Below are 16084 nucleotides of genomic sequence, written 5' to 3' on the forward strand. Positions count from 1 at the left end.
GTGTGTGTGTGTGTGTGTGTGTGTGTGTGTGTGTGTGTGTGTGTGTGTGTGTGTGTGTGTGTGTGTACCAGGAAGAGTGCACGTCCTAGGTAAAACTCCATCATGACACAGCCCAGACTCCAAACGTCACATGACTGGTTCCAGCCCAGACCTGAAATGTAGATAACTGAGCTTAATTCTCTGAGTGTTCATGTAGGAGTGTGTGTGCATGTGTCAGTTGTTTGTGTACCAAGTATGACTTCTGGAGCTCGGTAGTAACGCGTTGAAACCAGGGATTCATGGGGTTCGTGGTCAAATGTGGCATTGCCAAAGTCCACAACCTTCACATCAAGACTCCTCAGCCTCTTCTCCTTACACTCCTGACATAAAAATGGACGCATACACACAAACAGGAACACACACACACACACACACACACACACTCTCTAGTAAACATCCTTCATCACATAGCAAACCTTAAAATAAAACCATGACGTGATATTGCACTCTTACCAAGTCCTCATTATACTCCAGGTCATAGTCAGAGCGCACAAACAGGATGTTCTCTGGCTTCAGGTCTGTGTGGGTCAGTTTGTTACGGTGCAGAACTGCAAAACACACAAAAATACACAATACAATTGTGCATGAAATCAACCATTTTTTAAACTGAGCAACACAGTGTTCGACTGTCCCTGTAGAAGGCAAAAAAAACCTTTTTTTTAAATGAATCAGTAATTTTGCCTGTTTGTCAGCTACTGTTGATCAAAATAGTGGCAGACAAGCTAACAGGGTTACGCTTTGTTACACTACATTAGTTTTGATTTCTCTCCTAAAATGATGTAAAAACCCACAAACAATAAAAAAGTCTTTAGAAACTAAGAGATGTTTCAGTCCCAAGATCGCCAACGTGAACAGTCACCTACAACGCCCAGTCTCACAGAAGTAAACACCCGACTCACAGCACACAGCTTTGAAGATCTGGAAGGCCATGCGTCTAATCTGCTCCACGCTGAACGGCAGGAACTCATTCTGTCGGAGAAACTCAAAGATACTGAGGCCGAGCAGCTCGAACACGATGCAGACGTGGCCTTCATGCTCGAACCAGTCCAGCATCCTCACGCAGGCGCTGTCAGAAGACACGATAAATCACTTTAATAACGCAATCGCTGGAGATTAGAATGAGAAATGAATGCAAACAGCAATAACACAGCTATTCTTTCCTGCAGCCCGTCAGTTAAACAAGAAGAAAAAAGATTTAACTGAATGCTGTCAAGGAAAAATGTAACCCCCTGGATTTCATGTAAGCTACACTTACAATCTGTTATCATCATCCAGGCGGTTGATTTCCTCCAGCACAGCGATCTCAGACCTCGCTACTTCACAGAAACACTCAATGTTCCTCACTATCTTCACAGCTACGTGCTCATCTCTGTTGAACAGACACACGACATACAGAGGTGTATATGAGGTTTAAAGCTGATATGGACCTCTGAATGTTGAAAACAAATAAAACATTTAATCTCGAAGCACTAGAAATATCCATTAATTCTAAGGATTTTTCAGCATGCATGCTTACTTCTCTCTGTCTATACACTTCACTACTTTTCCAAATGCTCCTTCTCCAAGTGCAGAGACAACTTCATCTGGAAAGGACAGAAAGATATTTATTTGGATCACCAGTGCAGTCCAGAGCAGAGCACTTTTAAAACACTCTAACACACTTCCTGCAGCTTCTGACTTGTCACAAACACATTTGAAAAGTCAACTAGTCGTTTTCCTTTCATTCTTCTTCCACAGCCAGACGATTGTGTGATGCTTCCAAATTATGGCATAAGGTTTAGTTCAAGTTTAATCACAAACCATTTGGTTAATTTTCAGTAATGCATTCCAGCAAATTAAAAAGTGAAAGGTTTAGCATCCTGGACTAAGTGCCTGAGAGTACATTTATTGTACAAAAGAGGAACTGAATTAAATAATAAGCCAGTTCCTCTGTACCAGTGAAAGTAGTCAGGTGATCACGGTAACAGGAAACTATTTCTAGAGTTGCTATTCTGGTGTCAGTTGCCCTTTTAGAAGAAAAAAAGCATAAGGGGAAAGGGGGGGAAATGTGATAAGTACATCTTTCTTTCATCACGAGGCCGATGTGATAGGCCAGGTGGCCCTCTTCATCATCCTCACAGCTCTTTCCCCTCTGACCCTCCTCCACTTCATCATCATTGGCGCTGCCAGCATTGTCATCAGCCTGAGCGTTGGTTGCGTTTCAGTCAGATATATGAATAAGAAGCAAAAGAGAAAAACAGAGTGTCAATTTGAAAAATGTCCATTTTTTCATAGAATTTAATTCCAATAATGGGATAGTTTGAAATCATAAAAGACTCAGTTCTGTCCTTTTTTATATATTAAGATAAAATCATAGAAGTGTTGAGAAGCCATTAGATTATATAAGAAATGTCTAGCAAGCTAAAGTTTTCCAAACAGCAATGTAATTGCCGATGTTCTGGGATGTGTTCCCATCCAAAATAAGACGAAAGTTCAACTACAAAAATATATTTTATATACAGATCCTATTTCATCGACTGAATCACAGTGGATTATTTGGGGTAATCATATTACACAAGACCCTGCTGTTGCCATATTAGATGATGCTTCTAGTTTTGATGGGTTACTCATTCACACCTGTTATTTTTCATCTGAATTAGCAACAAATAATATAATGTAATGCACTGTATATAATGTAATTAATTAATTAATGTTAATGTACTTAACAATAAGGAAAAAAAGCCTCAGGCAAACTTAGGGGGACTGAGCAGAAAGAAGATTATCCAACCAAGTTATGAGTTTCTGAGGTGGTGCGGTGGATGCACTGGTTGAAACTTCCAGTCTTTGTATCCGTTTGTAAATCAGGTTTGGAGTCATCGCCATCTACCAAAGGACAGAGAGAGAAAGACTTCAAAACAGTTCCAGGAAACACAGACAATAATTAACCTGTATGAGGATCACAGTAACAGATATTATTAAAGGCCAAAACCTAAGAGGAAATAACGTTACCTCTCCAGTACTCGGAGTTGTCATCCTTTCTGCCCATTGCAGTGTTATCAACACTCTACCTGACTCAGGCCTCTTCTCCACACTCTGGTAGTGTCTGCAAATGTAAGGAGAACTTATTTTTAAAAAAGGCTTTGTGAAAGCTTTAAAAAGCAAAAAGGACATTTCACATTTAGCTTCACAGACTAAGGAGTGAATCGCACACTTTAGCATTAAACTTTACAAACACGTGTGAGGCAGCATTATCGTACTAGAATTTAGGAATGACAGGTGCCAAACAAACCGGTACAAACATTATCGATACAAATATATAAATTCTTTACTGGCACATTATCAGCATTTTAAGCTTAGGATCTTTTACTCTTACATGAGGCCAGTACAAATTCCCACGAGGCAGTGGGAATGTAATCTTGCACTCATGTAATATATATGTTATTTATGCATATCTATATTCATGATTTTATGAACTGTTTTTATTTATGTAAAATGGCTAACGGCAGCAGTGGAAACTTGAGTGATGTAGCTTTTATTAAAAAACCAAAAATCTCTGGTACTTTGAATAGACTACTTTGTTCGTGAATATAGATTAACATTTATATCACCAAAGTAGCGAACAACATTAAAAATGCTTTCCATGAGTAGAATATAACACAGACAACATGCTTTTCTGTGCTGGTAAACATAAAGTGCTTCTAAAAATAGTCAGGAGCATTATAATTTAATGTTGCTGCACCTGAATGAGAAATTTCACTCTTAAGAGTGAAGTGGAGAAACTCTTCTCTGTTTTTTGGAATAATATAGTTGCTGTCCGTGCTATACCTCATATTCTTAACTTTAAGAACATGAGGTATAGCACACAGTCTCAAGGGTTTCGGTTCTTTATCACTGACCTTTTAGAAAAGCCTATATTATGATGTTCTGTGCAGAAGGTGAAGTTAGGGATGTGTAGCATAATGGTCCATGGGAGATTGTGACCAGCTGTTTAAACATATAAACTGAAAGACAAATCCTTCATGCTTGTCAAAATATGCAGTTTCTTAGTCAACTAAGAGTAGTAGAAGCCCCAAGCTTATTCGGTCACTCAAAATAAGTGAAACTTCTAATAGTCAAAACTACTGCAGTGTGTTTTTGAACTGCGTCATGAAATAACTGCATTTTGGTTTCGCATATGAGACGTTGAGGAGTTTTGCTCTTGAGGGGCTTTTAGCTGTTCCTTTGCAGGGTTCTCTTCCTCCCTCCTGAGACATAGATCTGTCTCTCTGTGCCCGTCTGGGTCGGCTGTCTCTGATCGACTGTAAATCAGCAGTGAGGATGGCTCACTCTCACTGACAACATGTAGGACCGTTGTCACTCACTTAAGAATATCCAACACTCACTCACCAGCCACTGCCAGGAGCACAGAGTACGCCACTCCTAATTACTGATAGGCAGAATAAGAAACCAATACAGCTGAAGGATAGGGCCCAGTAAAAGTGCAGCCACCAAGACATGATCTATTTAAAACATGCTGGTTTACATAAAGGCAATACCAGTCATTTGTGCCTGTAGTCATCTGTATAGGGATTGATTATTTTTGGCTAGGCAGTGATTTTATTATTACCCAATTGCTTATTTTCTCTAACAAAACTAATTTAACTCTATTTTTGGACGTGAAAAACAAAATCTTCTTCTTAGAAGATCTTCTCTTACTGCTCCAAACAAAATTCACTGCCTAAATTTTAAATCTAGAACAAAGTACAAGGTGTTCCTGATCGGATGTGCTGACAGTGTGGGTCTTGTTTTAGCCATATGCCACATTTTTACAAGCTAGGAAAGGATTTCAAATTATATTGCGCACATTTTGATGTTAAAAATTTTGGACAATAACTTAACCCTGACCGAATATGGTTAACACCTGACTGATGTTAGGAGGTCAACCATGGAGGCCTCAGACTGACAACACCGTTGGGTTATGAGGTGCAAATAACACTTCTTGAAACACAATAACTTCCTAACAAAACACAATGGCAAAATATTTTTTTAAAAGCTTTTTTGTTTTTGAGTTATTATCTTGAAGTGTTCTTGTGCAAATACAAACTGGGGAAAGGAAATGCTGTTTGGATTAAAATCAGGTCAGAGTTATGGTACCTTGTTACTGTAAGTAAAAGGGAAGCTACTTCCTTCAGGAATGATTAAAAGAAACAGCTGTTGACTGGATATAAATCAGGAGGCAGTCAGCAGTCTGAAGATTTAAGATCTCTGCAGAGGGCTGCTTTGTGACATCAGCCTGCTTTCTTCTTTACTTCTAATAACAATTTCATAACCTCAAGAGTCTTTGTCATTTGAAAATTACCATAAAATGCTCTCTGGACAACTGCTGAAACAGCCAAAGTTGCTAAAGTTGACTTTTACTGTGTTCCTTTAAGTTCTATTCCTTTGTACCGTTTTTCTATATTACGTAATAGGATAAATTTCAATCTGGATGGTTGAGATAGGTGAGTGACTGCTTTAATTGGAGGGGATTATTTAGTTCAGTTCAGTTGTAGCTTAACAGGTCATCTGATACAGCTGAAAATACACTTAGATGAAATCTAACAACAGCTCTAACTGTGCTCTGAAAGCTGTCCAGACCACAGAGTTCCAACAATCAGCACTGTGTCTGCTAACACACTGCTGCTGTGTACAGTCCATGCATGCGACACACTAAGAATACTGCAGGACAGAGTGAGATTCTGTCTTTTCACACCACAGGTTAAATAAAGCAGCAAAGTGAAATGTCACAACACCATGGCTATGAAAAAAATAAATAAAAATTCTGGTTGGCTGGTTAGCTTATTATTGTGCGTCATATAGAGTATTGCTAAAATGCTGGATGTTTATATTAAACGTAAACTAAGCTTCAAATAATGAAAAAAGCTCAGACTTACATTGGCTCTAAATGCTCCTTCCAGACTGATTATTATTATCATTATCATTATTATTATTATCATTATTGGCTCTGTAAGCACAGGAAACCCACCCCCCTTCAAATCTGTTGTTTACAAAGAGCATCCAATCAGAATGAAGCTGGCTTATCTTAAAGGGGGTAAAAGGATAAACCATTCCAATGCCCAGTATAAGATACAAAAGGATTATTATTAACTGCAACTCATGCCGAGTTACTTCAGCAGAGTTCAGGAATAACTACATGTAAACAAGTTCAAATTCCAGTGTAACTGTGAAGAACCACATCTTACCTGGGTGCTAAGTACCAATGTACTGCTTCACTTATTCCAAGTTAAAAATAAAACCACTGCATCCAACTCTGTAAGTTATATTGATGTTTTTTTTCTGTGCATTTATCCTTTTCACAGTAGTGGACATAGTTCTTAAAATTTTCATTTTAAACATTTGGTACACGGTTCATATTTTTTACTTGCATTGCAGCCTACTGCATATCTCCATCAGTTTATAAACAGAAAATCTTTTCTAGATTATTTTTATATTTTAAAAGTTGTTATTTTAAATTTTTTTTGCTTTTTTTTTCACCCCACGCCCCCATTGGATGTTTGTCACTGAAGCAATAAGAAAAATTCCTCGACTATACAAACTCATTTAGCTATAAAAGTAACAATTTAAGAAAAAAAAATCAAATCGAAATAAAATATAATAATATATATCATATAATAAGAACCATACATTATTGTTTGAAGTCAATAATAAACTACTTTAAAAAGCAACATTTGTAACAATTTGCAAAACAGTTAACTGGTTACAACAGATTTTGCAGTGTTTAGTGATAGTGATCTATCTGCTTACCTGTATTTGGAATTGAAGCTGTGGAGTCTTCTGCTTCTCTTCTATCTGCTTTTTGGGCTCTTGCAGGTCTGTTCAAGCAACTTATCGTCCTCTTCTTTAGCTTCCTTGGGCCACTATTCCACGCCCCACCAAAGCAACACAACCACTTGTTGCCACATGGCATAGCTGCCAAAGAAGGAATGGGAAAAATGGCGTCCGTGGTGCAATAAAATATTATGTCCTTCAGGAAACCAAGCCATGGACATTCCGGTGTACTTCAAGGCAGTAAAATCCTCTGCCAGCTGTAATGAAAAAGGACACGGGGGCTGCTCCTGCCTCGACCCTTGGCCTCACCCCGTAAAGGCTCCTCTTTCATCCTTCAGGAGAAAACATAGTGTACTGTGTCTGAAACTGTGGATACAGGATGATGCAGGACATTAGGTGATGTACTCTATGAATGACATGGGGCACACAATCCACCAGCAAATCATACATAACTGTGGTTCCATGTAAGCACAGTGCCACATTAAGGCTTGGATCCACAAAACGTAAGCTATTACTCACTGATACTGTTTTAGAGCAGTATCTTTTATTTTCCGATCTTTAAATTAAATGTTGCAAAGCTAATATAACATAACAAATAATAATAATAAAGTCTAAATACAGCAAATAACAACAAAACATGTTGAAATGTAAGCATAGAACCAGACTTATGTTTGATAACTACTACTTCGTGAGGTTAAAGTTTTCTCTTGAACACTTAACTTTTGTTGGTATGTGCTGACAAACCCAGAAACATGACAACTGGTTATTCATTCTTCTTGGGATGCTTTATGAGTAAAGAGTTTGTTTTTGGTTCATTTGACAAATTATCATAGATGAAGGACTAAAGGGGATGACATGCATCCAAAATCAAAATGTGGAATAATACCACTGGTTTAATACAAAGACCTACTTAGAGTTCCCAGAAAGTCTAGAACTAATGTTATTATATTGTCAATATCACTGCTAAATTAGTTGCTAGCAGGTTTGTTCTGCTGTATCAGATTGAATTTAGTTTACAGCCTACATAGCTCTGCACTAAAGTGTGAGTGTGATATTCAGTCATCTCTGAATCTTAGAATCTCTGGTCTGATTTAAACCTCTCAACCTTTTAAAAACCCAAACCCCGTCACAGTTCTTGCATATGGTGTTGCTCAGAGTTCATTTCTAGGCCCATAGTTGATTCAGAGGGATCATAGAAGGATCACCTTTTTTCACTGCTTCACAGATGACTGTTCATAAATGCGCTAATTTAAATAAATCCTGTAGTGTTGATCATCCTGGGTCAAAAAGAAATTAACAGCGTACATAATCAAATGAAGGAAAAACCAACTGATGCTTAAACATTAGTAGTTAAAATTTATGTTTGGCTGTTAAAATATCTTAAGTTTTACAACTAAATTTTAGAACGACACAAATACTCCTGGGGCAGCACGGTGGCACGGTGGTTAGCACTGTTGCCCCACAGCAAGAAGGTCCTGAGTTCAATTCCTCCATCAAGCCGGGGTCTTTCTGTGTGGAGTTTGCATGTTCTCCCCGTGTTTGCGTGGGTTCTCTCCGGGTACTCCGGCTTCCTCCCACCGTCCAAAGACATGCAGCTTGTGGGGATAGGTTAATTGATTAATCTAAATTGTCACTAGGTGTGAATGTGAGTGTGAATGGTTGTCTGTCCCTATGTGTTAGCCCTGCGACAGACTGGCGACCTGTCCAGGGAGTACCCCGCCTTTCGCCCTATGACAGCTGGGATAGGCTCCAGCGCCCCCCCTGAAAAAGGATAAGCGAATGGATGGATGGACAAATACGCCTCTAAATATGGTCTAAATGCGGTCTTTTCAATTAGCTGCAAATGTTCAGGGTTTGTGCAATGATGTCAATGCTGGATTTGTCCAGATGAGCTCCATTTTATTACCTCCTGTGATAGAAATGTTGAAATTCCTTTAAAAACGTCAAAAAAAGCTGCAGCTGCTACTCGTACACATCCAGTTTCACTTAAAAGCAGCTTTATTTACATTTAACACAATGTATACATAAATATTGTAGTCCAAAATATATTTAAATCAGTCTTGTTTATTTGATTCACAGTTTAAGATAAGATTTAATGAAACCTGATAAAAAAACGTATTTAATTGGGTAAGAGGACATGAAAGCGCACTGTTGCATCACTTTGATACTGTTTCACGCCCACCACTACTTAGATTTCTTTTCAAAACATTCAAAGTAAAGATATCCGCACCTTTAACAACTGGCATTCTTCAAATTCTGAGACAAGAACATGACCGGAGGCTCACCTAAAGAGCTTCTTGAAAATGATCTCATGGAAAAAGTGAGCGTCAGAAGTCATTCGAGGAACAGATGGAGAGAGGAAAGGAAGGCTTCTTGACATGGAATAAGAGGTTTTACTTGGCACACATGGAAAATCTGAGGCACTGGAAAGCTGCGTTAGTAGCTCGAGTAAACTGAACTTGAGAACAAATGCTAAAACTATTGGCCTTGACTTTTAACTGCATTGTGTGACAGAGTAATCAGTGAATGACAGGATTGCTGTATATATACACTGCAGCTGATGAGTACTCGAATGGGGACAGGTGTGCAGTTCAGAGCCTAAAACGAGCTGAAGGAGCCACGCCCACAGACAGACAGAAGGGGAAACGGAGACTTTTGTCGTGCCAAAGTAGGTTTTCCCGACAGAATTTGTTTCCCCTGTGCTGGGAGCACGCAGGAAGTACTGATGTTTTCATTTTGTGAAAAAGTGAAAAATTTGTATCATTACATTACCATTTAGTTTGAAGGTTACAACAGAAAATTATATATTTATTCCTCAGGGGGTATCAGATGGGATTATTTTAATAAACCATAAACATTTTGGCTGATAACTATTTTTATTCTCCTGTAACTTTACTATATAAAGAGCTAAATCCTCCAAAGTTTCAGGAGTAATGCGTCATAATAAGAAGTGTTTGTGAACGAAAAATCAGCAGTGTGGGATACTGTTTGTCCGTGATTTACACAGGGGGAAAAAATTGTGGCAGGATCAGCCTGATATTATTTGTATCCCACTATAACTTTGTTGTATAAAGACCTAACATCTCAAAAATGTCAGGAGTAGTTAGTCATTATAAGAAGTGTTTGTAAACTAAAAATCAACAATGTGGGATACTGTTTGTCCATGATTTGGACAGTCCAGCGTGTGCTCCCGACGCAGGGGAAACAAATTCTGTCGGGGATACCTAGTTTGGCCACGACACCGGCAATAAGTCGTGACTCGTTCCCGGTGGGTGATGGGCTCCGCCAGGGCTGCCCTTTGTCACCGATTCTGTTCATAATTTTTATGGACAGGATTTCTAGGCGCAGCCAAGTGGCGGAGGGCTTTCACTTGGTGGCCTCAGAATCTCATCTCTGCTTTTGCGATGATGTGGTTCTGTTGGCTTCATCGGGTGAGGGCCTCCAGCTCGCACTGGAACGGTTCGCAGCCGAGTGTGAAGCAGCGGGAATGAGGATCAGCACCTCCAAATCTGAGGCCATGGTTCTCAGCCGGAAAAGGGTGGAGTGCCCACTCCGGGTCGGGGATGAGTTCCTGCCCCAAGTGGAGGAGTTCAAGTATCTCGGGGTCTTGTTCGCGAGTGATGGGAGAAGGGAGCCGGAGATCGACAGACGGATTGGGCTGCAGCTGCAGTAATGCGGACGCTGCACCGGTCCGTCGTGGTGAAGAGGGAGCTGAGTGTAAAAGCGAAGCTCTCAATTTACCGGTCGATCTACGTCCCTACCCTCACCTATGGCCACGAGCTGTGGGTAGTGACCGAAAGAACGAGATCGCGGATACAAGCGGCAAAATGAGCTTCCTCCGAAGGGTGGCTGGCCTCTCCCTTAGAGATAGGGTGAGAAGTTCGGCCATCCGGGAGGGGCTCAGAGTAGAGCAGCTGCTGCTCCATTGAAAGTAAAGAATAAAGTAAAGTAAAGACTAAAGTGCTAAAGTAAAGACTTTTAGCTAGCTGACCAGCATAGATTAATTTGGCGATTAACAGACTAGAGTGGTAATATTATTGAAAGTTTATTTTCACCTCAGCACATTTATCATTATGTCCAGTCTGTAGCACATAGAAATGTTTAATTAATATTTGCAAATAGACACATTTTCCTTGTAACTGTATCTTTACTCCAAGATTTGTTGAAAATGTAATTTATGTAACGCTGAGCAGCATTTCAAGTATGTTGAATATTTTTGTACTTGTGCTAATGTGATTGTGCTAATATGATTAAATAATAATAATTATAACTAACTAAATAAATAATAACTATATCTTGATTGAAGTATAATATAAGCACAGTGCTGGTGTGCAGGGGTGTTATATGCCTTGTGGGGGACGCTGTCATATTATAAACTGTAATGTCTGTATCAAGCTTTTAGGCTAATATATGCAGAGATATATGTGTCTTTCTTAAAAATTCAAGTCCTTAGAGATTATTTGAGAAGTGGATCAACACCTATCACTAATTGAACCACTCTAAAACCTGCAGTGGAAAAATGTTCCTTATTTAGTCTGTGAACACACACTTTGGTTTTCCAGGTCAGAGAAATGGCCAAGAAAATCTGGTGATGATCGAGCTGGTCTCAGGAAATGAAGAAAAAGCCTGATCACCTTCTCTACAAATACAAGGTGAGTTTAATGTTGTGGTTGTTTAGTTTTTCAAGGTATGTATCTTAATTTATTTATAAACTGCTTATGTTGCAACAGCATGTTATTTGTATGCAACTCTACGTGTATTATAATGCTTTGTATTTTTATTCATTTTTTAGCTTAAACATAAACAACAGCAACAAAAAACAACTTTTTAAAATGTCTTTTTGTTTCTCTTTTTTTCCTCTGAATAAGTTCCTGTATGAACTGAACAACTCAGAAAATCTAAGGAAAAGCTTATTTGTGTATTTTATTTAAAGCTCAGATGGAACTTGATGGACTAAGATGCAGGCTGCATTCAGGACTTTCTCACACTGGCATATGAAGTCGTACCAAGAGAAAGTGTGCACACACAACGTGTCACTTTGTGCTTGCTCTTCCTCTACCCTCTGGTGTCACTTTGTAATCACTTGTCTTATTATGGTCTTATTTGTTGCAGTTTAGGGTCTGTGCACATAAGCAGAGGTTTTTGCTTGGGAAGTAACTGTGACCTCGTTTTCAGAGGCTTCTCTAACATTTAGTGGTTGTGCAAATATGTACTTTTTCCTCTACTTAAAGTTAAACAGCTAAGACAATTTGAAAACAAACAAAAAACAAAAAAAGGTGTGCACTGAGAATTTTGAACTATGCTGTTTAAGTGTTGTCACTGCTGAGGATTTGTGGACACAGATGATCTTTTTTCACTTAGCCGCTGTTTACAGTTTGTCTTCATCCGGACAAGCGCTTATTATTGTACTTTGCCCCTCACTGTCTTTCCTCTGTGTTCGCAGTCTACATGCAGAACATGCACAAGCATGCATATAGTTTTTTGCATTTTTTCTTGCACCTAGAGTCAAGTTCGGGAGCTGTCTCTGTCTCTTTTGGGACCACTGTTTTTCTGTTAGCGAAGGGGATGTCCTGGCAAAACGTCAGTTCTACACCTGCCGACTGCGAGCACGTCGATGATGTTCTCAACAAAATTACAAATCTTTTCTGTGGTGGCTTAATCTGCGTGACCTGATAGAAACTGCTGCCACTGCTCCTGTCTAACACTGTTAGCAATTCGTCTAGGAATAGCCTCATATCATTTGCTGTGACTTCACTCCTGACATTTTCAGGATTACTGTTAGATGTTTTATTTCCCATTGTGTTTTAATCTGTATTTGTTTCCTGATAATTTACTCTCTCTTTGTTAAAGATAGTGTTTGAAAATCCAATCATTGATATAGGTGTTCCACTGTAAACTTTAAACTTCTTTAAATAGACTCTGGTGTGGCGTCAACAAATCTTGACTCAAAGTTTGTTATATTGTAAGGTAAAGACCCCACAGAGTTGATCCAGGACAAATGTTCACAAAATTCACTTCGTTGATGAAGTAAATGCTATTCAGTAATCAAAAGTGAGTGGCTATAACTGACTACATGTGTATACTGTATCATGAGTGGACAGACATGGATGAAAACCACACCATAACTGTTTGGCTGAGGCAAAATAATCACAAGGCAGTGATTCTAACTTAAAGGTACTCTGGATATTATTAAATGTAAACATATCGTTAAATATTACATTTTTTGTTTGTCAGGTGTTCTGTTTGAATAAAACACTTTGGAGCCACTTGAATGAATGTATATAAACACGTTTACATTTGGGCAAACTGATTTTAAGGAAATAAAAAGTTTGTGAGCCATTTAATGACAAGTTGGGTGCTGTCATTATATTTTAGTATAGTTTTTGAGTTGAGGAGAATGAAGAATAGTTAACATTAATTGTACCAATGTTATTGTGTACTAAGCACAGATTAATGTAAAAGGTTTTAATTTACAAAATTTTGCGCAAGTGGTGTATTAGGTTGTAATTGTATAGAAATATAGGATATAAAGAAGTACATTTAATGAGTTACAGTGAAAAGAAGTGCCTGAGAATGGTATGTAAACAGAACTTTCAATTTTTCTATTAAAGGAAAATATCAGTTACTGATACAGAAATTTTAGGTTTTTTTAGCTGAAGGAAATGTCCATAAATAGTACAGAGAGTATACTGTAAATCTACAGAAGTTTCCGTTTTATCATTTATGGAAAAGTCTGTCAACTGCCGCAAAAAAACAAAATGAAAATTACCAGGACATTTTCTGTTTTTCTACTGAACTCTTTATTACAGTGTATAATTTATCAGTTTTTGTTTTTTCCTTCATCCTAAAGACTTGTCGTTCATTCAGGTGTGCAGATATTTTTAACCTGAATATTTTAGTCACCTGAATCTGACATTTCTTTTATATTTAGAACTTAGTTTGAGTTCCAAAATCCTATTTTATCTTAAAATTTGGACTTTTTCATTGTATATTCTTCTCTTTTTACCCAATAATCAGGCTTTAAACTTTATTGAAGTTTTTTTTAGGAATATCCTTTACAGAACAACAAGTTCTGAAATGTCAATTCAATTCTTTAAAACATAAAGTCCTCAGTAGATAATTTAACATATTTCCTGAATAACATGAACAGTTTTCATTTACAATTTAACAACAGAACCAGTATATAAATAGTCTGTGTGCTATATTGTATTGTTCTTTATAGTATCAACCCACTGGACAGTTTATGTGATTGATATGTGTGTGTGATTAGAGGTTGCTGGACTAAAGAGATCAATTCTTTTTTTTTTTTTCCAGAAAAAGAAGACAACGAGCTCCTGGTTAGCAATATTTCCACGCATGTGATTCATTACAGACATGCAGTCATAGTGAGGACGTGACACATTTAATTTAGTGCAGAGCACAGACACCACTCTCTCTCTCTCACAACAACACACACACACACACACACACACACACACACACACCACTTTCTAATGAAGAGTGTCCTTTTCACTGCCAGATGTATTGACAGACAGATGTGAAAGCTCTCAGCTGTGATTAGAATATAGTCAATCAGTCACACAAACCAGCAGAGTTACAGTACGGCACGAACAGACAGACACGGATACAACTGTGTGTCGCAAACTGGGAATTTTGTGTTTGTTATTGTGTTTTTTATTTTTCTTACTTAAGGCTGCTTGTTGTCTCAGAAAAAGTGAGGAAGTGATTCAACAGGGCTAAAAAGCTTTAGGTGCGATGGCTGTTGGAGATTGTTTGGCTTTCAAACAGGTAGTGCTCGACTGCGTTATCTGGCAGCATCTGAACATGTTAACATTATGGTTGCTTTTAGGTTGGGGACATAAATCTTACTAGACTGCATCTAGAACCATTTACAGATCAATTTTATAATGCCATTAACCTTTGTATACTGTTCATATTTGTTCATGAATCTAGTTCAGGTGAGTTGTGACCCAGGCCAATCATAATAAGTAATTTTGAATCATAGATTGATTTAGAATGTAAAAATAGCTCGTCTGACATCAGTAAGCAATTGTTAAAGTCTAATTAATGTTTCCAAGAGCATCGAGAGCGTGTTTTTTAGGATTTACAACTCTTATTTTCAGTGATAAATGTGTATTTTCACACATCATTTTACCTAAAACATGAAAAACTAACTGCCATAATGACTTTAAAGTAGTTTTTTAAAAGCGAAAAGGGAAGAACTTTCTGGAACTGTTCTGTTTTATTATATAACCACCACAATCATTAGACACTGTCTTCACTGCTGTATTATAAAGACAGTCCTCGTAAGTACAATCTAGAATTATCAATATTAGTTTGCTTTTTGCAAACTAGTCTGTACATTTAATGCGGTGTTAGGAAACCTTGCATGTGTGGGACTTGCACATCTGTTTCCCACACTCACTGAAATGGCAGCACATTAGTGGATCTAAAATCCATCTGAACTTAGGCCTGGAACAGCCCCAGGGGAAAGTAAAGATTTTATTCACATTTTGGATACTTTTAGGAAAAATCATCAAATTTCAGGATAAAAGAATGACACTTAAGGTATTTTTAGTGCTGTCAAATGTTAAAACAGGTCAAAGTTTGCCTGAAAATTATGAATAAAATAATAAAATAAAATAAACTGGTCCACCTACACATCACTACAGCATCATTTCAACTACAGGAGCCCCTGGCCCTACAGCTGAGACACTCTCATACAGATTCTGTGTAACATTAGATCTGTCCAAATGTTGGATGGTTTACATTCGGTCATTCATATGACCACAAGAGGGCCCCTTTATACCTGTGGCTGTTCAGCCCCCTTCAAAATTGACCACTCCTTTTTTGTTTTTGTTCTCGTGGGGTCAAGCTTGACTGTAAAGTTCACATGTCCACATTCTTTTGATGTATTAACCTGTAGGCAGACAACTGTTTATTTGATTCCTTGTATTGAAAAAGGCTCCAGGAGTACACTGTACATTATATCCTACATCAGGCCAATGAAGCTTATTGAATTGGACTGTATTGCGAGAGAGGCTCCTCATACTTTAATGGAGTTCAAAAGTTGACTGGACCGGACAGCCTCTCTTACTTTAATGTCTGCTTGAATCATGGTACCAGTGTGTGTGTGTGTGTGTGTGTGTGTGTGTGTGTGTGTATGTGCACGCTCTCTGCAGCAGGCCATACTTCAGCAGCAGCAGAATTTGAGCCAGATCATCTCTCTCTCTCCATTTCTCTGTCTCTCTCTCTCTCA

General features: G+C 38.2%; 1 protein-coding gene across 1 annotated transcript in view; it reads right to left on the reverse strand.

Annotated features, from left to right (window-relative positions):
- LOC102297441 (dual specificity protein kinase CLK4-like) overlaps positions 1-7273 on the reverse strand; it is a 9808-nt gene extending 2535 nt beyond the window's left edge. Inside the window, exons 1-10 of the mRNA XM_014330675.2 lie at positions 6802-7273; positions 3028-3121; positions 2807-2901; positions 2098-2221; positions 1556-1622; positions 1295-1408; positions 939-1105; positions 493-587; positions 230-359; positions 69-151 (exon numbers count right to left, since the gene is read on the reverse strand). Coding sequence (XP_014186161.1) covers positions 69-151; positions 230-359; positions 493-587; positions 939-1105; positions 1295-1408; positions 1556-1622; positions 2098-2221; positions 2807-2901; positions 3028-3064 — 912 coding nt within the window. The 5' untranslated portion in view covers positions 3065-3121; positions 6802-7273. The remainder of the gene's footprint in view (positions 1-68; positions 152-229; positions 360-492; positions 588-938; positions 1106-1294; positions 1409-1555; positions 1623-2097; positions 2222-2806; positions 2902-3027; positions 3122-6801) is intronic.
- Positions 7274-16084: the final 8811 nt, after the last annotated feature.

This window comes from Haplochromis burtoni, unplaced genomic scaffold (genome assembly GCF_018398535.1).
Source record: "Haplochromis burtoni strain Fernald_Lab_line unplaced genomic scaffold, NCSU_Asbu1 Contig_17, whole genome shotgun sequence".
NCBI classification, from domain to species: Eukaryota; Metazoa; Chordata; class Actinopteri; order Cichliformes; family Cichlidae; genus Haplochromis; species Haplochromis burtoni.